The 26708-nt window shown below is 38.8% G+C and overlaps 1 protein-coding gene across 1 annotated transcript in view; it reads left to right on the top strand.

Annotated features, from left to right (window-relative positions):
* Nucleotides 1–10998: 10998 nt before the first annotated feature.
* The window catches only part of HIBADH (3-hydroxyisobutyrate dehydrogenase), an 85997-nt gene continuing 70287 nt past the window's right edge, over nucleotides 10999–26708 (top strand). The window contains exons 1-4 of the mRNA XM_066569039.1: nucleotides 10999–11095; nucleotides 19371–19531; nucleotides 23807–23916; nucleotides 26341–26462. Coding sequence (XP_066425136.1) covers nucleotides 11032–11095; nucleotides 19371–19531; nucleotides 23807–23916; nucleotides 26341–26462 — 457 coding nt within the window. The 5' untranslated portion in view covers nucleotides 10999–11031. The remainder of the gene's footprint in view (nucleotides 11096–19370; nucleotides 19532–23806; nucleotides 23917–26340; nucleotides 26463–26708) is intronic.

Below are 26708 nucleotides of genomic sequence, written 5' to 3'. Positions count from 1 at the left end.
CATACCTCTTACTGGCATACACAGCACGGCATGTAAATGACCACTGAGTAGGTGTCACTGAAATCCTAGCAGATATAGAACAGGTAAATACCTTTGTTTGGCATGCTTTAGTAGATTTACTGTTTCTCTCAGCCTTTTATCTTTTCTATCTGAAAGTAATAGGAAGCTCCCAAATGACCAACATTTTGTTTTCAGAGGCAGGAAATCTGCATGTGGCAGGAAACAAACAAGCAATGAGAATTTAAAAGTTCTTGTACCTTGGAGTGCAGCACTTAAACCTGAGGGACTGAAAGTAGAAAGGCACTTTCCACAGCAGCCTACAGCATGCTTCTTGTATCCCCTTCTGGGTCCCCCTCCAGCACTGTTTGCCACCACTGACAGAGCACAGAGTGTCTGTATACTATATCTGCATGAGGCTTGGCAGCTTTCCTATTTTCTCATAATGGTTTATGTTTTTCTGAAAGGATCTAAAGATGTCTGTGCCCTTATACTAATACTGTCTCCAGCTCCCCTAGCCTGGCTCAGGCAGTTGTGTCTCTAGCATTATATTGGCTTTTCTTGCTCCTTGGTTCCCTGAGCAGCTGTGCTCGAACTGGGGGGCTTGGTGCAGCTTCACAGTTCCCTGCCAAGACCGGTACCACCTGAGCAGTGCAGGAATTCTTTGTCAGCCTTGATTTGGCACCAAGGAAAAGGGCTGTTGGGTCATGCAGTGCACCTGGGAGAGGCTGAGCCTGGCCTGGGTCTCAACACAGAGATTGACTCATGCTGCTTTCCCCACAGCCCCTCATTCAGCTTGGAGATGGGTCTAAAGCTCTTGTGTAGCTATTTGTACAGAAAACTTCTTTGTCAGCAGATTTCAAGTCTCACCTTCTACTGCTTGAGTTCTGAAACTCTTACGAGTTCTTAAATTCTGTGAAAAAAAATTACCATATTGCTACATACATTACATACAAATCAATTACTAAGAAACACAGTGCTTAGATGAAAATTTGTCTTTAATTCACCCCCCAATGATTTATTATTCTACAGTGTTTATTAACATTGTACAGAGAAGAATATGTTGGATTTGCTGTGCAAATTTACATACAGAAAGTAACGTCACCTTTCTGGTATTATTTCATCAGCACCATTCAGAAATGCAAATATATTCTAATCACACAACTCTCATAACTTTTCTTATTTCACAAATTGATTTCCTTGTATAAAAAATATTTTTAAAGGCAGAAGACTCTTGAACTTTCTACAAAAAGAAACATATTTGTTAAATGGATCTCCCTTTCGCTAATAAATATTTTACATTATAATGTAGCCAAGTTAGCATACTTTGTTGTCCAAAGCGCGGTTGCATGTTGTTGTGTCTTGGAACTGGAAACTTTCAATCAAAATAAAATTTACATTAGTAATATGGGTAACAACTCTTTTGAAACCACAGCAAGGTTACAGCCATGACATATGGCTTTAGTTCACTCCATGGCAAAAGATCTGTTGAGTCTGTAATAAGTGTTTTGTACACAAACACCATGGTAAAAAATCTGTTTTTACAGTGTTTATTTCCATTATCTTTGCTAGGATATGTCAGTGGGCAACATTTGGTCTGCATATCTGCATATTTTGAATATACCATGTCTGTGCTGAAGGAGACTTTTTAAGGCTTCATGAAACTGCCTGCATAGATGCTACCACTGAGGCCTGACTGAACTTGTCAACAGTATCTGTTACTTATACAGTCTGTAAGTAGTGCAGCTTTTCCATAAAATTGGGTGACAGATGTATGAGTCTGAAAAGCACTAAGTTATCTTACCAGATTTGAGACCTTCACCCATCATAATCCACACATTGATATCTTTATTTTAGCATTCCCGGAATCCAGGCATTTTTCTGCCTGAAAGAAGAGATGACAAAAGCAAATTCATTCTGTACTTCTCTCTCTCCTTCCCAGACCTTTGTTGACTTGTGTTTCTCATTCTGCTGCAATTAGTCAACTGCAAGGGAGAATTAATTGAATATTCTTCCTAGTTGTTTTCTAAATTAAAATGCAGTTAGTCTTAGTTTTTGTCACATTAATCACAGGTCTGCTGGGGCCAAATCAACTTGTTTGTCAGTGGGAGTTTGCACAAGCTTTCAAATGGGATGGATTTTCTCCCACAAAAGAGCAAGAAAAATCTCACGAATTGCACCCATTGCATGTCTAACATCACCCTGATTTTCCATTTACATATTGCTTTTTGATCATTTCACACTCAATATTTCACTTAGAAATCATTTATATCACAACTGTACTCGGCCTTCAGTATTATTAGGTAGCATGGAATATATTCAGTGATGGTATGAAAGTTATTTCCAATAGGGCTTATGAAGAACAGCTGAGCAAGTACGACCTCCTGACCTCAAAGTGTTTGTTTACTGGGAACTATACTCCAGTTCTCTACATTTAATCTGTCTTGGACCAAGCTGACATTCCCCTACTAGATTTATTGTATCTCCAGAGACTATTAGAAATACAACATTGTCACTGTTTATCTAATAAGATGATAACAGGATTATATTAGTCTAGTGATAATGGTACATTTATTTTCATTTTTTAATAGTAACAAATCGAAGTTTGATTTCATGTTTAGTGAAGTTAATGTGTTACTAGGGGGAAAAACATTCAAAAAGTACTTTTCTTTCAAACAAATCAGTAATGGAAAATATTTCTTATTCCATCTTATTTGTAGATCAAAGCATTGGTTTGTGTACATGAATAGGCAGGCTATGTCAAATTCACAGAAATTATAATAATGAAAAAAATCTGACTCAGAAAACTGTGTTTCCTATATTAACAACTCTGGATTTTGGAAGTTTGTAATGATGTTTTTTCTTGTGCATCTTTTCCTAGAATTTATCAGCTATCAAAAGGTTGGCATGACAGACCAAATTTGCATTTCAATTTTACTTAGTTATAATCAAGGTGTCAAAAGTAAATTCATTTCTTACTAGTGTTGGTTGCTCTTAAGACAACAAAAATCACATTATTTTTAAAATTCAGTAGAGAAATGCATTAATATATAACAGAAATGTAAACAAAAGTTAATACTAAACAAATGTTCCATACATATGCAGTGTCTGTGATGAAATTATAGGGCTAAAAACAAAGGCGCGATTTGTATTTAAAACTCTTAAATGTTAAACAGAGTGAATTAATTTTAAATTTTCAGTAGGGCTGAAGTGTAGAAAATAAGTTGGTTCTTTTACGTTGATTTATATTACTTTAATAACAGTGTCACTTTATCAAAAGTTAATTAATTGCTCTCTTGATCTGTTGGTTATGCTCTGGGTACAGCTTCTAGGAAGCCAGTGGTGTGGAACGCACCTTGCTCCTTCAGGGACCTTATGTTGCTTCGTCTAAAATCAGGAACAAACTCTTGAGAATAGAGCTGATAGGAACAGGATTACCTCCCACTGGGTGAAGTCAAGACATTGCTCAGGAGCATGCCATATAAAGACAATCTTTCTCAAGCAACGTGGTTTCCTACCCTTTGGTGTAGGAAACCCAAGGACTGAGTTAGTGTCAGGTTTCCTCTTTCTGTATCATAAGGAAGTTAGTTCAGGATTTTATCAGACTAATGTGAGGTTGATGCTTTTTAACCTGATACACATATGTTGGTTGGAAAAAAACTATTTTTTCTATATTTTATATGCATGCATCTTTTCCTGGGAAACAATTACCCAATCCTTACTCAGACTCCTTGGTTTTGATCAATGTACCATGTAGCTTTTCCATGTTGCTTTTCCCTACTTTTCCCATAGTAATTGCCCTACAATGTTCACTTTCTTTTGCTACATCAGTACCCAACAACTGGCAGAAGGGCATTGAGTTTTGAGCAATTCCTACACAGATCAGTATGTTCTATATTTAGTGAATTGCAGGTAGAAGTAAAAATAAAACCACCATGACTGATACCATATATTTATCATAAGTAGCAATATTTCTTTTGGATTTTGTTTCCTTTTTCAGCTGCTTTTACAGAATTTGCCCATCTAAATCTGAACCAAAGTCATCATCCTCTTTGCTTTTCTGTCATGTGAAAGAAGCTTGTAAAATAAGGTGTTTAATAAACACTGCTAGATTCTAAATCCATCAGAAATGTTAAACATATCTTTCAGTTAAAACACAAAAATGAAATCAATCCAAAATTGCTACAGGATGCTCTACTGGTAATTTATACATGAAATTTTTTGAGTCAGTTCTCCAGTTCTTCTGTCAGTTTCTTGTGTCTATTAATGGTACAACATATATGCAGTCACCCACATAAAACATCCTACTTATTTGTAAAAGACAGTAGCTGTTGAAGTTGCTCATAATCAGAAGTGCAACACATTCCATTTAGCAAAATGCTTAAGAAGACTAGTTGTTTGAGTGAAATCTTTTCAGGGACTTTGGAAAATTCACACTGTGTTCCATGAAATTCAGCTAGATAAAGTATCTCTATTACATCCTCCTTGTGTGAGAATTTGAATGGGACAATTGAGTTCTTCTAGGAAATAGGTACTTGAATCTTTTCAGCCAGCTCTCCAGGAAACTCAGTACAGGCTAGCCTAAACATCCTAATGGGATTTATCAGAGCTAAGAAGAGGACAAAAACTGTTGTGTTTTACTGACCTTGGTATGAATTAGTACAAATAAATGTGTATTGCTACGCTGTGGTAGCCTGCCCATTCTAACATTTGCCTGATGTCCCAGTGAGATGCAGCTGCTTTCCAAACTACAGTACAAATGCTTCTGATAGAACAGACATTACATCTTCATACCAAAACAAAGCTTCTATGTTCCTCCAGGGCACTGCATTCCCACAGAAGCCTGGAATTTGTGTTCCCTTAGGTATATGCAACATTCCAAACTTCGCACATATTTAGCTCAAGGTTGATTACTAAAATGCATAGTGCTGCAGGATATATCATATGATTCAGCAAGTAATAAAGGAGGTCCAGTTACACAAGAGCTTTTTTCCTGTAGGCAAAAATAACCACTTGCATTGCTGCTTATGCATTCCAGTTCATTATCTAGCAAAATGTGCACAGCTAAGAAATGAATGCTGCCCTGAGAATCCCAACTCAAATATTTACAAATGTGAAGAATGTTATATTATGTTGGACCCAAGGTCCCTCTAGCCTAGCAGACTGTCTCCAGAAATGACCAGTCAGAGAGGAAATACTTTGGGATATTTCTCTGGAATGCTTTCCCAACTCCAACTATTTGAAGCTCAGGCCTTCCTGAGCAGCTACACTGTGCTTTGATTGCATTTTGAAATATTATAACAGCTCTCTGATGCAGACAAATAAATCCAACAAATACAAGATGAAAGGTTAGAAGGAGGAATGGAACACTGTAGGTTTGGCTACCAAATAATTTGATTCAAGTTTTAAATGTACTGTTGCATCCACTATAGTTTCTTTTGGCTACACTAAGTAGTGTTAACTCTGAATTTAAATATCACTCTGCAATGAGGGGCCCATTTTACAAGCATTCTATGCTTGTAACTCTTGTTAAATTCAGTGGAAATTTAGTTATCAGCCCAGACTATAAAACTTGATGTCCTGAAAAGGGTATCTCTCAAAAATCATGGAGAAAAAAATAGCCAAACCAAACCCCCCAAAAAACCCCACACCAAAACCAAACCAAACCAAAACAAAAACAAAAAACCCAAACAAACAACAACAACAACAACAAAAAGAAACCTCTGAACAAATGTGATTATTTCATGCCAATGAAGCTAAAGTCAGGGGCAGGCTCTGAAGTGAATCTAGTTACCCTTAGGATATTTTGGCACAGTGTATAATTTCCCTTTGTTTTCAGAGGTTCTTTATTATTATACCTTATTATTAAGGGAAAAAAGAACCTTAAATGTAAGAAAATGAAAACTGACCAAAAATACTATAAGTGTTCTGTGTTCTTGGGTTGTGGGGCTTTTTAATTCTTTGTTTTGTCCTTTCAAAGAAAAATAAGATGGCCATATTTTCAAGACTAAGAATGAAGGGAGTAGCCTTCTTTACATTTTTTTCTCTTTATTTACATGTTTGATTGCATTTCTTTACATGTTCTGTAACTTACTGGGCACGATGTACCAACACTTAGAAAACTACCTACCTATTAATGTAGAATAGCGGCTGCTTTCTGTATTACAAATGCTCTGACAAGTTCTCATGTTTTAATATCCATGTTCCAATACCACAAATCATGATGTACACCTAAGGTATACATATACTTCTTACAGGGTAAGAAAATGAATCTCAGTCACTTAAACACAAAGATCTAGATTTACTATGTCACTAAGCATTATTTGGGTACTATATAAGTAAATATACACATTTTTTGATGGTCTAAAGCTGGGAACCTCAGTAGTCTTCCCACTAGTAATAATTTGGTTTTACATTACCAACACCCAGTAGTTTAGGAGCTGATTTAAGCCTGGCCCATTCAGTCCATCCAGAGTGAGGACTGAGTGTGCCACTGCAAGCATTTGTTGAGCAGACAGTAAAACACATAACTGAAAGGCTGTAGGTTAACACCACTTCTATCTGCATGCCTGAGGGGGCCATAAACTGTAATGCAAGGGTGGGAATAAACAGTGAGGTTTTTTTTTAAATCCTGCTCATTTCAGAGGTCCAGTATAGGAAGCTGTCAAAAGCCTGAATTGACTGGATTGAGTGGGAGGATCTCCAGGTATACCTAGGTTTGAGTAGCAACAATGACTTATAGGGGTTTGGCAGCTAAAAAATCACTTCTTAAAATAATATCTATACTGTTTTTATAAAGCCCCATAAGATCTGCTAATGAAAATAGACATATACCAGTTACATATTTACTATTTGTCTTTGTCATATACAGTTCTTATCCTGTTCTTTTTTATGTGTTGTACAAACTCTACCTGTGCTAAAGCAACAAGTAGGCTAGGAAATTCTCCTTCAGAAAATTTTTCCAACCATAATCAGTATGATATTTTGAGATCCCATTTCATGCCTCAGCCATAAGGTTGACATTACTGCTTTTAAGATACAATACACCATTGATGAAAAAAAATTTAAAGCCAATTAAACATTGGCAATCTCTCTACCTCTGGCGAAGGCACATTTGTTAAGAGTTGGCCTTTGTGGCATGTTTACAGTGTAATCACTGATTTCTGGAAATTTTTCTGGAAGTTAAAAATAGCCAGTGAATTTATTTTTGTATACAATTTTATACTTGACTTACACTTACACTTACTTGAAAACATTTTCGTTTAAAAAGTAGAGATTGTATGCACTCAAATGAGGTATATGTCTCCATTCTTAACACAAGAAAAAAATAACAATTTGTAGAACCAAACTATACAAATAACAGTTTATTTGCATTTTAACAAGGTAATTTCAGAAGTCATCACATACAAATCTTTATGAAACCCACTACTAGGTGTGAGTAAGGAGACCACACTGTTTTGTTTGAAAAATAATCAGCATTTATGTCTTGGGTTTTAATGTAAGTAAAAGCTTTCATGGCCATTTACTTAAACCAAATATGTTCTTAAGTTAGCAAAGCTTTTTTCCTTCATTTTATGTGGGAAAAATGTAATTAGGTAGGCAAAGAAATAAACACACAACCAAAATTAACTAGCAAAACTTAGAGAGAGAAACTTCTACAAAGGCAAAGTTACTTTTAAGAGAAGGAACTTACTGTACTATATGCCTACTAAAAGTTCAAACAACTCTAGAGGGCATTTTGGAGAAAATAAAAACCAAAACCTCTATTAATTTCATTTCTCCCTTCTGAAAATGCTCTGCAGTATGGTAGTCCTGCATCATCTAGCCCCACAAGTGTTTCCTTCTCATACTGGCTACCTTAGTGGTGCTAAACTATTAATATCAGTTCTATCAGTGTTCATAATGTAAGCAGAGATTTTATTTAATCTAATCTCAAGGAATTTTATCTGTATGCAAAAGTACATTCTGTGCAAAAGCAATGTAAAAGCTATAGTATTATAGTGGTCGTGTCTGTAACAAGCCTTTATACACAAGTGTGTTGGCAAAGCAATACAAGGCTAAGCCTGCTACATTTTTATGAATAGGACTATCCTTTTTCCACTTTCTCCTACTTTTTTGGGAGCAATTATAGTGTATTTTTATTATGTTGGTACTAAGTTTATTCTCCTCATTTACCTTTGAAACAAAGAATGCCTTTTTTATACCTACACAGACAAAACCACCTTAGACATGAGAAAGGTGTAGAGAAAGATGCAGCTACAGGGGTGAAGCTGCATCTTGTAATGAGAGTTAAAAATCAGAACTCAGGGACCACAATGAATACAACTTTAGACTCTTCACACATTCCTCTACATTTAGCTCCCCTCTCTCCCACCCCCCCACCCCCCCAAAAAAATCCTAAAACTGAAGTCACTTTTCTAACTCAGTTCAGACTTGATAGGAGTCTAGACCAAATTGGTTAAGGGACAATGACTCTGAAAATGTGAGGTGGTGAAGAAGCAGGCTGGAATGCAAAAAACCCCCATGTTTTCTAAGTACTGTGTGATTACATGTAAAAATCAGGTTTTAAAGACTTCCAAATACCTTATTTGGACCATACCTCAGTACAAATTTCTGCCAGTATAGCTGCTCAATGAGGAGTCACACCTCTTCTCATCACAAAAAAAAAAAAAAAAAAAATCAAATACAAGATGGTAGTCAACCTCTTCCCCACTGAGAAGGGTAGCTCAGTAGCTTTATTCACTTGGGAGCCTTCAAATGGCCCAGTGAAAGACATGACTGAGCTTACAAAAATATTGGTGTAATTGCATCTGTGGAGCTTCCAATGTTTTGCAAAGTGTTATCAAGTGGAAGAGTTTCTGTGTTTGTGTCTCCATTGCTTTAATACAGAGATTTTTCTTTTTTTCTCACGCCATATTCTGTCTCAGTGCTCAGCTGAGAGGCAATGAGAGGCAATGAGAGAAAAAAGCAACTGGGTGAAGGTATGAGATCAGCCTACTGAATGGTAACACTCTCACATGTCACAGTAAAGCTACTATATGACCACAGCTGCCCACAAAATTTCTTTATGTTGAGCTAGGTTGATTTAACTATATTTGACTGTATTGCTTTATACTGGTAAATATAAAAATATATATGATAGGAGAGCTGAACTCATATATATTTAGCCTATTCTTTCTGTGCTAACATATAATTAAATGAAGACAAGTTGTGTGAGACCCGAGATCTGTGCCTCATGACTCCCAGAAGTCTGTAAATGATACTACATAACAGCTACAAAAAAAGCTCTGACCTAATGACAGTAATCTAATGACTGAGGGAGCACCCAGCATCCTGGCACAACAAAGCAAGGCAAGTTTTTCTGTCAGGAAAAGAAATTAACTACTTTGTTCCAAAGAGATGAACGTGGCAGCTTCAGGACTGGAGCTGAAGCTTTGCTCTGAGATGGCAGCACTCGCCTGCCTCCAGTCTGCCCTCCATCAGAGTGTGATGTGCTTCCTCACACACCTGTCTGAAGCTCTACCAGAGCTGCCAGCGGGGTCTCCAGATGCTGGGCTCTTGCAAATTTTATTACCCTGTGTTAGGCCTTTGGGAAATGTGCTCTGGGCACAATTGTACTGGGTTTGCATGGCAAAATTTTGGCAGTGGATGGGTGCTACAGGACTGCCTTCTGTGAATAGATGTCCCCGCAGCCCATGGTGACCCTAGTGGGACAAGCTGTCCCCCTGCAGCCCATAGAGGTCCACAGCCGAGAAAAGATCCACCTGCAGCTCATGGAGAACCCCACACTGGAGCGGGTGGATGTGCCTAGAGGACACTTCCCAAAGGCCTCTGGGCACATCCACCAGCAAGCCTGTGCTGGAGTTGGTTTGGTGGCAGGGTCTGTGACCCCTCAGGGAGACCTATGCTGGAACGGTCTGTTCCCAAGGGACTGCACCCTATGGATGGGATCCTACATTGGAGCAGTTTGTGAAGATCTGCAGCCCAGGGGAAGGACTCATCCTGGAGAAGACCAAGGAGGAATGTCTCCCATGGGAGGAAGCCCACACCACAGCAAGGGAAAAGTGCAGAAGTTCTCCCCCGGAGGAGGCAGAAGCGGCAGAGACAATGTGGGATGAAGCGATTGCACACTCCGTTCCCCAAACCACTGAAGGAGGAGGAGGTAGAAAAATCGGGAGTGAAGTTGAGCCCAGGAGAAAGGAAGGGATGGGGACGAAGTGTTTTAAGTCTTGGTTTTTATTTCTCATTATCCTACTTTAATGCCATTGAAAACAAATTAAATTAATTTCCCCAAGCTGAGCCTGTTTTGCCCAAGACAGTAACTGGTGAGTGCTCTCTCCTCATCCTTATCTCGACCCGGGAGCCTCTCGTTGAATTTTCTCCCTGCTGTCCAGCTGAGGAGGGGCAGCGATGGAGCGGCTTGAGGGGCGCTTGGCGCCCAGCCGGGGTGAAGCGGCGCACAATGACGAAGCCAGTCACAGAATCAAAGAAAGGTTTGGGTTGGAAAGGGACCTTGAAGATCATCTAATTCCAACCCTCAATGAGCGCCAACTCTTATTTGCCACCTGACTCGACAAAACAGTGCAGGGCGGCGTTTTCCATAGCCCCGAGGGCCCCGTCTCGCACACAAGCTGTCTCCGCCAAAACGCCGGCGCTCCGTTCCTCTGCCACTTCAGCCAAGCCTCCTCCCCCGGCAGCAAAGCAAGAAGACGAAGCGGCAGCGGGCAGGCACAGGCAAGCGGAGCTGGAATGGAACGCCTTCCCGGGAGCCGCGGGCAGCGGGATACAATGTCCCACCGCTCCAATGAGATGCTCTAGCGCCGGCCCGGCCCCCGCCCCGCCCCTCAATCCGGCCTCATCCGTCACGGGACGGTGGGCGGGGCTAGCCGCCCGCAGGGAGGACGCTGCGCACTCCCATTGGCTGTGCCCCGCCGAGCGCCGTCCGTGGTTGGCTGCAGCGGCTGCCGCTCGCGGCGCGCGGGCGGTGGCGGCGGGCGGCGGCGGGCCGGAGGTCACTCGGCACGGGGGCGCAGCATGGCCGCAGCGGTGGTGCGCAGGGGACCTGCGGGCTGGTGGCGCTGGCACCGGCGGGTGATGGGTAAGGACCTACCCCTTCCCTCGGCTCCAGTGCCCCGCTCTGCCGGCCGGGCGGGGAAAGGCCGGGCCTCTCCCGGGGCGCGCAGCTGCCGCGCTGCCCTTGGCGGCCGCGGGCCCTCCGAGCGCGGTACAGCTCCGGGGCCGCCTCCGTGTGCGGCATCCCCGGTGACGGAACCCCCGGGCGGTCACGGCTGGCACGGTGCGCTACCGCTGCCGCCTTATTCGGGGCTCCACCGAAGCTTCGGAGCGGCTTGGCTTAATAAATGTTTTCACTCATTCGCTTAAAATAGCGTGCCTGGAAATCATCAGAGCCCGTAAAAGCCTCCTGTGGCAGCAGTGACATGTCTGCGGTACCTGTTACCTAGGTTTGGGCTGCTCAGCTCTCTCGGTCACTGCATCCGATTATTTTCTTTAAACCGAAGGCAGATCCAGCTGCACTTCCTCCTGTGTCGGCTCTGCAGGCACTGGTGCTCACCTGTGGTTGGTTCACGGGCAGTGGAAGGAGCAAGCACTGCAGATGTCCTGTTGGTGCAAGCAAAGGAAGAACGTATTTGTAGAACTAGACCTAGACATTTTCCCTTTCCGGAGTCCTGAAAAATCACAGAGCTGTTCCTAAGTAATTGAATTGCTGAAATAAATTTTTAAATTAAACCTTCAGTAGGCTTTTCACTGTCATTTTGATGGCAGTCTGTGGTCGTGTATGTCACTCTGTGGTTAGGCTCCTAACACATAGGTGAAGGTATTTAACTAGCAAAGTAGAAGAAATAGATTCTTTTAAATGGTACATGATTCTAAAATCTTGACACTTAGGGAAATGTTTCAGGAATTACTGAATTTTTTGTAAGTAGGTAACTTTAAAAACATTGTAACTCCCCTTTAAGCCTCACTCAAACTAATGAATGAAAAACGTCTGACAATTTTGGCGTTATCTTGCAGTGCTCTTTTTACTCCACTGTCTCTTTTCCACTGATGCTTTTTTTTGGTACCTGTGGTTCTGATGTTGTGATAAGTAATAGCTCAGGTACAGCAGGCATGTTGGTCTCATGCTAGTAAAGTTAAATACAGAGGAACTGTTTATGTGTTTAGTACCTTTTGTGATACCACAATTGAAAGCAATAGCTTTCAAGGAATTTGAACTTTCTGTGCATGGTAACTGTGAGTTATTTCTGTAAGAGCTTTGAAATCCACTGTCATGGTCAATTTCCAAATGATCTGGTTTAATGTAGGGCAGATGGTGAGGATCTTGTTTCCTTGTGGTGAACATAGGTGTGAAAAGCAAATCAACACTGGCCCTTAAAGTTGAAAAATACAGTTTGTCTTTACCTGAAGACTTGGAAAAAAAACTGTAACTGAGTCTAAGGAGAATTTGTGACTCTCCCGATAAACTTCCATAGAACAGAATTTCACCCACAGCATTTAAGCTCTGACTTAGTCAGTAGTGACTGTGCTGAAAGTACTCTTGACTCTGAGAAATGTTTATGGGATGAAGGTCTAAGCATTAAGCCTTCTTAAGGGCTGAGCTCAATTGCTTACTTATGTGTCCTGGCTTCCCCATCTCTAATGCATTTACTAAGTTTGCCATTCTTTTCTTTAGTCTGACAGTTGGGGTTTGAGTAGTGATTTCATCATCTGTCCTGAGTGAAATGCCATCCTGGTGAAGGATTTGTGCCAGCTCTGAGAGCTGTCCAACACCACGGCTTGGCTAGCAAGCAAGCTGTCTTCCTTCTCCTACTGAAGGCTCCTTAGTTACTTGGTCAGTTGCTGTTTGCAGCTGGTGCTGACCATGATGGTTTGTTTTTTCTGTATGTTTATGCTAGAGATTATTAAATTGTCTAGGAGGAAAATAAAGAGCTGAGGGCAGATGTTGGAGGAGCTTCTTGGATGTGTATGTTTGTGTATTAGTCAGCTGGACAGAGACTATGTAGTCTTGTGTTCTGCAGCTGGCAGGCACTGACAAAGGTGCTTCATAGAGAGGGTTTATATGACCTTACTTAAAAATATATTTTTGATGGATATGGAGATATCCAATATATTTTTGATGGATATCCCTCCTGGGGACTTCTGGGGGAGAGAGAAGAGGAGGTTAATGAACTATGGTGACTGAGAAAAGATTTTCTGGTGAAGGGAGATTCATCAGCTGAGGGAGCTGTTCATCAAAGAAGACAGTACCATGCTAGAGAGCAAAAATGTCCTTACAAGTAGTTTTGTTGGAGTGGAGGGGACTTGTTCACTTAATAATTAAATAGTACTTTTGCTGGTGTAACAATACTTTTTCTGACTCAGGAGCTCTGCTTGAACTGTTGAATGACTATCTATGCTCTGGTGCGGAGAAGCTTTGATTACTAAGCAAGGATTATGACAGAAGATTTGCTGCTCAGAAGTCCAGCACATAACTTAGTTAAGGAATCAAGTGTACACTTGATATTCTTTTTAGATGAACAGTACTTACTATATTATTTTCTCTGTAAGGTATTAGCAAACATTTAATGAGGTATAGGTACAGATAAAAATGATGTATAAGAAGATACTGAGTGTTACAAGATAGCATCTCTGGTTTTGATCAGTAGACCTTTACAGAGGCAAAAAAAAGCAAGTGGGATGTTTTCAATGTAAAGCTGGCCAAATTTAGAGTATTGTAATCGTCTTAAATTATTATTTTGGCAGAGTGCACTTCTCCAAATCACTGCATAACCTTTAAAAGTCAGTGACTATGGGGCAATTTAAATTCCATTGGCAAAACTTCTAGGAGCAGAAGGATTCTACCTTTGTACCTTTGGCCTCTCTAACTTCTATATTTCTTCATCCTTTTCCCTCCCAGGATCTAGTTTCAGTAGGGGTTTTATAAATTACATACCGAAGTCCACACAGAAGCTCACTCTGATCCTTTCTTTCAAAGTAGGAAAGAGAAAAGGGATGATGTCTTCTGTTGTGCTTGTACCTGAACTTCAGATGCTAAATCAGTGGGAAAATCTTTCCCTTAGTGGCTCATATTGAATTGTCATCGTGTTCCTTCTCCTTGTCAAGTGACTTCATGTGTATTTTCTCATAAAGCCCCAAGCAAAACCAGCAGCTTCAGTAGCTGAGCTTACTCTGAGCATCTCCCCATGATCCTGTTAAATCTCACATATTGAAAAAGAGGATCCAGAGAGGTCAAGATCATTAATATTCACTGATCCAGAGAGATCGAGATATTAATATGAACTACAACCATTCTGATTAAGAATCTCTTATGAGATGGGGCTGTGTGGACTCTCATCCTTGTGCCATTTGGTGAATATGGTTCAAAACAAGTTTTATAAAGCCAAGAATTTAGTAATATAGTTGAAATTATATTTTGGGAATTACTTGTTTTTCAGTCTTGTTCTTGGCCAGTTAGAGTACAAGCACATTGGATTTTTTCCAAGTCTGCTGTCTGTGCTTCTACCCAGCTATTAGTCTCTTTTTGTTTGATTACAAAGAGATGTCCTCAGTTCTGCATATTATAGTGCTTGTGCAGTCAAGTATGTGCAGTGAAATCAGGGCAGCCCTGGAATTGGAATTCATTCTTGAAACTGTAAGACTTGTTACTTTGGGAGATAGTGTAAAATGAAATGTAAACATCTAAAATGATCTAAACTTGTCATCATCCAGGTTCAAAAGAAAACTGCTTTCAGTATCTTTATATAAAGCTTGAAAAGACAAATTTTAGGTCATTGACAGGCTAGGTATTCTAAAGACAGGATTGCAATCTGTGCGTTTCTGAAGTTACTCTTCCAATAGTTGCATTTTGTTCAAGAAGAAACATTCAAGAGATTCGTAAATCCTTGCTGATTTTTTAAATTAAATTGGTTTTAAGGTAAAATTCTTGTGAAACTGCACATTAGGCAAAATTTTTCTATTGTAGGCTGACTTTTCAAAGCAAAAAATTTGTATTTTATCTGTATTGACCATAAGCCCAAATTTGGTGAGAGTGTCATAATTGGGTCTCCTCATCAATTGAGTTTTCATAGGCATGAGATCTGCAAGCACATATTCCCTGAAGAGAATAATGAAGAATCATCTGGGAAAAGCCCAGTTTCTTTGGAGTCGATATAGTTATAGCTGGTTTTGCTCACAATTATCTTGATTTACAGATTAATCTGTATTGCTGTTTCTGTTCCCAGGGAAGGAGAATTAGTTGCACATGGGATCAGTGATTATTTTAAAAGTAGATTGTGTTGCTTCTCTTCTGATGTTCTGACCTCTCTTAGAAGTTAAGTGTGGACTGGGCATTTTTCCAGCCATGTGATTGCAGCAGGTTACTCTGGATTTTATGGTCAAAGTAAAATGGGATCAATACCACAGGGACAGTTTCAGCAAATATGCTTATACAGTTGAAGGGATTAGTTAGCATACATGATGTGGTTTTCAGAATATCAATCCTTAGATGTTTGAATTACAATTATTTCAAAATTGAGTTTGTGCTACATGTCAGATGCTAAAAAGTGTCAACATATGTGAGCTGGACATTACATTTTGTGAAATCACCTGTGGAGGATCATCTAATGGGAAAACATGAATATTCTTTTAAAACATCCTCTTTTTGGCAAATCCCCACTATCTTAAGTAGTCATTTAAAATATGCCATGCATCTAAATGTAGTTGGTTCAAATTTAATTGAAAACATCTCTGTTACATCTGTAATCTAATTTAATCAGTCTTCTAAACCAGTTTTCCTCTGTTTGAGTACCTGGAGGTCTGAAGATTTCTCAAAATGGTTAATCAAGTTATTTGATTTTCAGGTGTTTTATGTAATACTGGGCTGTGAAAAGTTAAGCCAAAATAAAGTCAGAAACTGACTCAGGATTTGAACTACTTCTCCAACAGTCCCAATTCCCATGGATTTGGGTATGTTTTAGCACATAACAGAAAGTGGTCTCTGATTGATGGTCAGACAACGAGACAGACAAAAGGAGAAATAATGGAATACAATAACACAAAACTTTAATAGTACTGATCAGCAAGTTATCTTGTATCACAGCCTAATTTTTGCCATGCCTTTTTGGGGATACTGCAAAATAAAAATTTTTAAGGGAGGCCTTATATTAGAAGAATGTGTTCATTTCATGGATATTTACCTTGTGAAGAGCTGCCTTAGAGGCACAATGTAAATGCATGTTGGCAATAGGCACGTCACTGCAGTCTAATTACCAGCTGAAGTCTTAATATTAAGATGTGATGACAGTCTTGAAAAGTCATCAAAGCAAAGCAGTCTTATGTAACATTGTAGAGAAAAAGCAGGCAGGTTGCAGAGGAGGAGTGAAAGTAGCATGGGCAAAATGTCCTTCTCAATTCCCTGCATGAAGATCAAGGCAAAATTATGTCTGTTGAGGCAGGTGACCAGGTTCTGAAGCAGCTAAGATCTCAGATGTGATGGATGAATCAGTGAGATTTAAGCAGATCATGGCTGAGTCTTTTAGGCTGTTGTGAGTGATAGGCATCACTGCTGGTGCCAGCACTGACAGCAGAAAAAGGTATCAAGAAAGTTTTCTGAAGATGCTGAGTTTGAGGTGATGGTTAGATGTCCATGAGATAGTGTGAGAAAAGAAGAGATCAGGATAAAAGTGAAGAGTCTGCAAGAATGAGCCTAGGTATGATAGTGAGAATTATTCTTCTGGTAAGGTTACTTGGAATTCACAGAAACAAAGAAAACAAAGGTTTGGAAGAAAGGCTTCCAAAAGCCTTAAATCTTTAAAGCTAGCTTAGGTTGCTCAGGGTGTTCTAAGGTTGCTAAGAGGATGGAGGTTCCACAGCTTCCCTGCATTGCCTCTTACAGTGCAGAACCTTTTTTCCACATCAGGGATGCTTTTCTTATTTCCAGCCAGAATTTTCCTTCCTGCAGCTTTTGGCCATTGTCCCATGTCCCATTGGAGTGTACATCTGTGAAGAGTTCAGCTTCATTTGCTCTGTAGCTCTTCTTTCCTCCCACTCCATAGGTAGTAGAAGTCTGCACTCTTTGCTTCTCCCAAGCTCAGCAAAGACAGCTCTCTTAGCCTCTGCCCATAGGCCATGTTCTCCTGCTCCTTGGTCATATTTATTACTTGATGTTTGCTGGACTGTCTGCAGTTTGATCACATCTCTTGTGTATTTGCTGTATAGAAGAATGACTGTTTTTTTTGACCTCCTGCATCTGCTCTTGCTGATGCAGTGCAGAATGTCATTAACCTTTTGCTGCAAGGATGCACTGCTGACTCATGCTCAACCTCCAGTTGATGGGAGTCCACAGGGTCTGCAGAGCTGCCAGCTGTCTAGCCAGTCAGCAGCCTGTAGTGACATCCCCTGCCCCAAGTACAGGACATAAATTTGTCTTTGTTGAACTGCTGGAAGCCTCTTTCTCCAGTCCCTCTGAATAGCAGCCTTGCCCTGCATTTTTCAGACAGTCCCCCCAGTTTGGTGTCACACATGATGTTGCTGAGGGTGCTTATTTTTAATCATCAGTCTTTGATGAAACTTTTAAACAGTTTCAGTATTCACCCGTAAAGAACATCATGTGTAACTAGACTGTTGCTAGTCTTTGAACTACTGATCACTGTTATTTGAGCCCAACACTCCAGACAGTATTTCTTCCTTCAGGCAGTTTTGCAGTCCCATCCAGTCCATACTTTCTTCATTTGGCTACTGGGATACAAGAGGAGGCTGTTCTGAAAGCTTTACTGAAGTCAAGGTAAATAAGATCTACTGGTATTAAGGGCTAGAGAAAGAAAGATGCTTAAAACCAGGGCTTGAAGCTCTTCAGGAAGTGGGAAGCTTTGATCTAACTAAAGGAACAATTTTAGATTAGTGCAAACGAAGGACTGGGGAAGATTGACTCATAGAAACAATGAGAAGAAGATTCTAAGATGATTGTTATGGCTGATGATGCTGGTTTAGGCTCTTTGTTCATTTGTTCCCTGGTTTTGACATGTAGCACATCTTAAAAAAGCAATGGGCTCTTTTCCTGACTTATCTCAGTTTTCACTAAGCATTTTCCCAGCGCAGATTTATTTGAAATTGTGCTACTTCTCTAGCTATGTAATTGCTGCAGGCATCTGTGGAAACTGTCTCAGACCAAAGTTCTCTCAACAAACCTGATTTATTAAATGTGGCACTTCCAAAACAGTGCTGCAGATGAAAGAGCATGACCATTGCTGGCTAAGAAGGAGCTTAAAGTCAGAAAGACTTTAAAATGATTAATCAAGTGTTATTGGCCTAGAGAGGATTCTTTGCTAAGCATTGAGACCTCTTAGAGTCTCGATCCAGCTTAGGCACATTTTCTGTATGTGCACTTTAGAGCTAGAGTATTTCTGTAGTTAGCTTTGTTTCTGTCTGCTTAGTTGACACATACTTTAGTATTTATTCTGCATAACTTTTTCCTTTGTTGTAAAGGAGAAAGTATTTTATGTAATTGGCAAAGAAATCTAGTCACTGTCAAATTGTGTTGCCTTTGGATTCGGAGTGTTTAGAGTGATGAGACAGTGATTGCAGTAGATGAATGCCTGCAATGCTGCTCCTATCCAGAATTTGATGCTCAGTAACTTCTGGGAAAAGGTAACTGACTGGAACTGTAGTGTTTTCCACAGGTTGTAGGTTAGGCTTTATAGTTCTGTCTTGGTGGTACAGTAAATAGAATACAGAGGTTATTCCTGTAAAGATTTTCATATTTTTTTTAAACTATATTTTATTCTCATTTTCAGTATTTAAACTGTGGTTGCATGGCTTAAAGGATTTGCCATGATGGAGATTTTCACCTTTAGGTTAGTGGCTTGTACCTGATTGCAGGATCAGAGAATCTTTGAGGGGCTGCATGAAGTAAAGTGGCAGCTTCTGTCTGTTTCTAGGGAACACATGCTGCATCCCATGGCTGCAAGCAAAGTTGCAAATAAAGAGTCTGTAAAATATATATAAAATTGGTCTTTGCATATCCAGTTTAGAATTTAGACACATAATAAAACACAGACAATCCTGCATATTTTAAGTCTACTTTCGAGCTCTTCTTGGATCTTAGCTTTAAGTACTGTATTTTTTTGAAATGCCCACATTTTCCTAATTACAATAATTTTCTTTGATATGTAGAAAAATCATTGTGGGATGGTATTTGTGGCCCAATGTATGCTATAATTTAAAGTTTAAATTATGTAAAATAGGATTCACGTTGCTCTGTTTTAAAGCATAAAAATGTTAAAATAATTGAAAACAGTTTATGTGGTAGCTTTTAGTATGTCATTGTTGTATGTCAATCCTAAATACAAATATATTGATGTTTATTGTTTTGAAATCAGTGTGTTCTAGGACTATGGCTTCCAAAACCCCGGTTGGATTCATTGGGCTGGGTAACATGGGAAATCCAATGGCAAAAAATCTGGTAAAACATGGATATCCAGTTATTGTGTATGATGTCTTCCCAGAAGCTTGCAAAGAATTTCAAGACTTGGGTGCTCAGGTATAGTAATAAACTTCTTTATTTCAGCAATTGCTGTGTCTGTTGAATGGTTCTTGCACGCAATGCAACTAAATAATCTGAGTTTTTTTCTTGGTTAAGATCACAATCAGAACTGAAACAGCACAATAAATACAATCTGAATCTGTGAGGTTTCAGGTAGAGGAAAGATATGACTCTATGCCAAGTAATTTTCCTTATGTTAGCTGGAATTGCTGCCTTGTCAGACTTGTCTAGCTGTCTTTTTCCCCCCACTTTTTATGACAGTAGGTTGATGGCCTGTTCTATCACCTCCTGCTTTCTCCTGCTTCCTTCTCCCCCAGGTCTAGATGGCCAGTGGGCTGCTTTTCATCTGGTTCCTGCTTTGACCTTTTCAGGTTAAATGACCCTAGTTAAAAATTCCTGCTGGCATAGCTGTAAGGGTTATAGGGACATATGAGCTTTCCTGCTGCTTCAAGGTGTAGTCCTTAGGGGCAGGGGAAAAATCTAATTATTTAAGTGCTTATTCTCTTGGAGGTGAGGAAGGATATGCTGAGAGAAGAGGAAGGAATGAAAAGGAAAAAGGAGGGAAGGAAATTGATTATATTAGGGAGCTTTACCTTCCTGCAATATACCCTGCAAAATCTTGGCCCTATTCCAGCCAGTCCTATTACTTTTCTTAATCTGTTAATACCCTCAGAGCCCCATTCTCTCAGATGGTTGTGTCATTTCTATGTGTCTGTAACACATTTAAATGGTTCTGACATACTTCAAAGCTGTCACAATTTAGACAGTTGTGGGCAAATGGATACGTGCTTAAAACACAGAAAAAAGGAGTGCAATGCAAAAATAAACATGTCATGTAACAATGCAGAGGATAGAAGGGAATTTTGCAGCAGTGGCAAGGAAATTTTAGGTAGGTCTAGACAGAGGAACTGTGTGCCTTGAAGGTCTAAACTGTTGAAACTAATTGCAACTGTTTTAAATAATGAGGTAAGATCAAGATTCCTAAAAGATAAAATGATACCACACAGCTGTTAGTAATTAATTGCAGCTCGCCTTGAATAATTACAGAATCTTGGCCTTAAGTGGGAAAGTAAGCTTTTCACCTCTCTTCCTAGCTCCTGTTCCTATTTTGTTAAAGCAGCCAAGACCCTCAGGCGTGAACCAGACGTGTCTCGAGTAAGACTGGGCAAATGGAAGAGATTGTTTTGAACTATTGGTTGTATTTTTAATTCATGTTCTGCAGTGGGATCTCTTTTCTGTGGCTGCCCATGTTGATAGCTTTTTGCCTTTGTAATAGAATCCTTGGCATTCACTGCAAGACGCGACATGTGATAATAAAGGTGAACTGTAGTGCCTTTAAAAATAAAGTCCAAGGGATGTTTTAAGATCATAAATCACTGAGAGAATACATGGCTAGGCTTAAATACAAATAAAACACATTTAAAGAAAATATGTGAACATAACTTCCTCTTCTTGATCTTTAGGTGTAAATCCTACTCCAGCACTTTTTTCAGGAATTGAAAACTTGTGGGTCCATGGGGCCTTGTAGAAACTGCTGTAGAAGGAACACTGGGCTCTAAGGGCTGCTTTCTCTTTGGTCTGGCTGTAAGGGTAAAACCATCAGGAGTGTTAGAGAAGTGAAATGACCCCAAGAGACAGTAAACTTAGTCAAATGTCCGTTCTTTTAAGGCCAGTGCTGCTACCAAGGTATATGGTGGATGCAGGATGCCTGACCATAAATCTGCACAATCCACTTTCTTTAGCCACTGAAGTAAACAACTGGGATGTGGTACATGTCAGAAAGTGGCCACCCACCTGCTAAAAGTGAATAGTAAGAGGAAAACTGGCTGAGCATGAGCATATGGAACCACTTGGGGTGAAACTTGGAGAAGGTTGGAAGGCTCACACAATGGAGTAACTGCATGTCACACTTCAGCTTACAGGTCTTTGTATCTAAATCCTATCACAGATTTAGAACATTGAGAATGTTACTGGAGTCACCTGATGCATAAAGCATCATAAAAATAGAGCTTTCTTTAGTTTACAATAAGAATGCCATTTCAGGCAAACAATAATTAATTGACTTACTGTAAATATAAGTAAAACAAAATAGGGAAGCAGTTTGGAACAAATACAAGCAGATGCATGTAAGGGCAGTACCAACAACCAGCAGTATGCAGAAAAGTCTCTCCTATCCAGTTACATACTGCAAAAGTTTGCTTAAACTAAACAAGTATCAGAACATGTACAGGCCTTGGTGGGCTGCTACTCTGAACTAGTATAGTCTATGTTGATAATCAACAATTAGTGTTTGGTCTGTTTTTTAAAGTTATGCACATATTCTTAATGATTTCCAATGCTTAATGTTTTGTAATAGCTTTCAAATCATTCAGCTTTGTTTCTGAGACGGAAAGTCCCAAATAAAATAAAGGTTTTATATGCTGCTTATTGAACCACGTAGGTATATTTTTTCAGGCAATATTATTCATATTTGTTAACAGTACCAAAAGGCAAGAGTTGTCTGTTCCTACTTTTAATTCCCACTTTGTTTTGCTACTTATTTCAAGATAGCAGAAAGTTTTTCCTTTGTATAGTTGTAGAAGCACTGTCCCAGTTGGCGTACCTTTTTAATCTAACTTTCTCATGTAAAAGGCATCTTACTATTTTGAAAGATGTGGATAGAATAAATGAGCTCCTGTTTAGATGACTTCTGTACTATGTCTTCTTTGTACCTGTTTTGCTTAAGAATTATTTAAAACTGTAACCAAAACCCAGCTATCTTCTATCTATGTAGCCAAGCAGAAATTTGAGGCTGATGTACTGTTTCATTTGTGTGCCCAATGTAGTATATTTTTCACCTTCTGGTTGAAAAATGCAAATGGGCCACTGAGTCTTCAGCTGATACCCTCCAAATGTCTAAGAATACTGGAGATCATAGTTTCAAATAAGAAGACATAAATAGATTCAGGTTCCAATTCCACACTTCCTCTCTCCACCTCTAATAATGCACATTGAGACTGAACCAAACCAGATATACACAGAACTAAAGACAAAGGTGTCATACTTCTCTTTAAAGAGATGGGTTCTCTCATCTCCAGGGAGGCAAGTCATAAAATCAGCTAATCAGTATAGAAGGTTTGCTGCTTATAATTGCCTTGTTTATTCCTGCTAACCTTTGTTGTTTAAACTAGAGCATGTCTCCTTTTGTAACTGTGTGGTATGCCCGGCGTTTTGTGCAGTATTAACTTATTCTTTCAAAACAAAATTTGCATCTTTCTCAGTCCCATCCATGCCAGTTTCTTTGTGTTTTTCCCCCAAGAGCCTTGTTCATTGACTATGTACAGTCTTCCCTTCTTCTGTTCAGAAGTTAAATGAAAATCATAAAGTTTCTTATGCTGAATCCCAGAAGTCCTTCAAGGTGTAATTCAGCATTAATTACAAATGACTGAAATAAGATTTGATCATTGTGGGCTAAAGATAAAATAATAAGCTGTATGTTTGTTGCTATTTTCCCATATTGGAAATTATTGGGAAATTGGGCTGTTAATGTGTTAACAATGTAATTTTAAAGAAATTTATTAATTCAGACCAGTACTGGACAGAAGTCTTACTGGTAAATGCCTTCCAAATGAAACTCACAACTTAGCTGTCAATATTTCATTTGTTGTGTATGTATCTTAAATACTATACTGCCTGCCTCTGAAAGTGACTTCAGAATGGTAATATACCTTTCAAGTTAGGTATGATTATTTAACAACTAATACCTAATAATATATTTTGAAAATTGTTCAGATCTTTTTCGTGAAGGATGCTTGAGCTGATAGTTTTCTGTTTTAAAAATGCCAATTGTAATATTTTGAGAAACATAAGTTAATCTGATTTCTTTTAGGGTGAAGGCTCAGAGGTGCATCCAGTAATTTTTTTCTTTTTTCCTCAGTCTTCGTCTCTCTTAATGCCATATATAAGACAAAGAAAAAAGTGAGATTTTTGTAATCCTTTCATGTTGTCCCTCCTTAGAAACATGGTAGAGCAATATTTTCTATAGATGCAGGGTTTGTAGTGAATTGAAGATTTATGAATGGGTTGATGGGATGAAAGCATATTCCCTTTAGCAGATGTTGTGGAGGAACTTCCATGATAGGAGAGCAGTTTTTCTTGTGTTTTCTTTTTTTTTTTTTTTAATAGTTTAGTTGTGACCAGTGAATACTAAAACCGAACTCATGAAACATGTCTGACATCTCTTTTTCAGAAAGTGTGTAAGCTTATATTGTTTGGGTTTTTTTTCTTTATAAGGTAACAGAATCCCCAGCAGACGTAGCAGAAAGAGCAGACAGAATTATTACCATGCTGCCTTCTAGTCCCCATGCAAAAGAAGTTTACACAGGAAGAAATGGAATTCTAAAGTAAGACTTTTTTGTAGTTTGGAGAATTTACACTTGTACTCAAGGTTTGTCTGATGATTGCTGTTGTTGTAACTCTTCTTGTGCCTTCAGGGCACTTAATTCAATGTTCTCTGTTCTGTCACTATTGATATTTCTAATTATATAAGTTCTTTCATACAGTGCTGCTTTTGAATGGCTTTTGGCTAAAGTCTTTATTTTATTTTCAGTAGAATAATAATTTTTGTGTATTTCAGGCAACTTAACTATTATCTGCCTTTTCAGTTGCATGGCTCTTTTGCCATAATCTAATGTACTACACTCAAGTACTACTAGAATATTTGCTGGCAACAATTATTTGCTCAAATACTATTTTCTTTACCTTGAAATCCTATCAATTAAATGTTCTGAAGAGACACCATTGTGTCTTATGTTGTTAAAGTGTATTTACATAGAATAGGTGACGAGACTTTCTTGATTTCTAGTCTTATCTGTTTATTACACAAAAGAATACCATAAGATTTTGTTTAATGTGAAACAGTGGCTTTTAACTTTTGTGGAGGGATTTCCACTCAGCCTTAAATCCATAGTTTGCAGAATTCTAATGCTCAGAGTTTTTGAACTTGCCAAATCAAAAAATAAATATTATTTTAAAATCTGTTCTGGCTACATGTGTACTGCTCTTCGCAGGCTGACTAAGGCTGCTGGATACCTTTGAGGATCATGTAGGTTCTTAACAGCTATCCAGGTTAATAAGATAAAGGAAAAAACATAAAGAAGACAAAAGTATATTAGATTATCAAAAAATGATGATGCCTTTTTAGGTATTGATTGTACAACATTAAGATGCAGTGATAAGAAAATGGAAGTAGAAAAGAGGGATTTCTGTTGTTCTTGCTGTATAAGAATAGTTGATTCTTTCCCTTATTGTCTGTAGTTTAATTCCTCATAAGGTTGGAGTGAGGAGATCTAAGTATCTATAGCTTAGACCCTTCAGGGAAGATGGGTAATTGGATCAGCTAAAAAAGCTCAGGAAACAGGTGTGGGAGAATTGCACCCATGATGGCAGTGGTTTGAGGAATGATTGGCAGTACGTACTGATACAGTAATGCCAATAAATCTCTTGAGTACATAGATGTGGGAAATCCAGCAGGAAACAGAGGATGTGGAAAGCAGTCCTGTGCTGCTGCAGTTTCTCAGCCTTTGTATTAAGAGAAGAAAGTGTAATTTGGCAGTAGTGAATAATTGTGGCTCTGAGTGACTGGTCCTTGCTGACTGGTTTGATTTTCATAATATTCTGACGTTTTTAAAGCTTTACACAAGAAAACATCAATAACGTGAAGTGTTTAAGGGTTGAGTCAGTCATCCCACTGTGTTACCAAGGAGCCTGTGCCACTGTGCCTTCTTCTGAGCATTAAGGGGAGATGATGGAGTACCTTATCTGCTATGCTGGTTTTTGTTTGCATGTGTTCAAACTAACTGCAGCTGCACAAGGGATGAGTTATGTGTATGTGGAACTGTTTGACTCTGGAGTTCCAGTAGGGTCATTCATATGTTGAGAGACTATTTCCAGCAATCTGGGTAATTCAATTAAGTGAAATCCACTGTACTGCCAACAGCATGCAAGGTGCAGTAGATCTCTTTACCTGTCACTAGTAGCTTTAAATGGGACACGTTTTTATGACTGAAAAATTCTGGTGTTCCATTTCATGGTGATTGCTGGTCAGGTGGACTTGAAATCATGGTGCAATTCAATGGAAAGAGGAATAAAAATCAACTTTTTTGTTGTGGAGGGCATTAAAAAAGTTAACATTTTTTAAATTTCAAAAATTTTATCATTTTTTTATCAAATAAAGAGCTTTCTGTGATCTACAGTTTGAAATACAGATCTGCCTAAATGTATTGGCTATCAGTGGGAAAACATTTTTCTCCATGCTTCACTTCAAATCTTCAGTTGGCTTTTGTGGTTTTAGTTATGGTCTTTATGTAGAGCAAATTGTAGAATGATTAAAATAATGCAATCAGACCATTCTGATATAAGAACTTAAGATACTGTATATATAAAAAGAACTTTTTATTGTTATTTATTAAACTTTAGGCAGTATCAGCAGTTGCTTAGAATGCATCTTAGGTGATCTCTATAATATATACCGCTCAATTTGTGTAACAGAAGATTTTCCTAGTGCAACCTTTTTGTGTAAGTTTTTTTAATAGTGTTTAGAAGAATATCCTTTTTTGTGTTCAGCTTTTATTTGGCTTTGAGTGGTTCAAAACTGCAGTATACATACTGAGCAGATCTTGCTCAATAAGGTTTAAAACTTTATGTTTACTAGTGTACCAAAATATGTCTGCACCTTTGTCATGCTGGTGGAAGCCAGTGCCACGGTAATAGTTGCAAATATCTTCTGAAATAATAATGATAATTATAATAATAAATCTTTATTTTAGGAAAGTGAAGAAAGGCTCATTGCTAATAGATTCCAGCACTATAGATCCAGCAGTTTCAAAAGAATTAGCCAAAGCTGCTGAAAGTACAGGAGCAGTTTTCATGGATGCCCCAGTTTCTGGAGGTAAGACTTCATTAGCAGTTTACCTCATATTGGACAAGTTGTCTCTTTGTTTGCAGTTTCAGTCACCAATTTGTACCCTTGTTGCTATAAGTTGCTTTTCTTTGCTATATGTACAGTATTCTGATTTGTTATTGTTTAATTGCATTACAGATATGTATAACAGGAGTATTTTTAGGATTTAGGAGTACACTTTTGTGTTATGCTTGGAGAAACAGCTTTCTTGGGTATGGTACAGTGGTCCTTTTA

Source organism: Molothrus aeneus, chromosome 1, assembly GCF_037042795.1.
Source record: "Molothrus aeneus isolate 106 chromosome 1, BPBGC_Maene_1.0, whole genome shotgun sequence".
In the NCBI taxonomy this organism is placed as follows: Eukaryota; Metazoa; Chordata; class Aves; order Passeriformes; family Icteridae; genus Molothrus; species Molothrus aeneus.
Note: the sequence above shows the minus strand (reverse complement) of the source record. Positions and strands in the feature narration are given on the sequence as shown.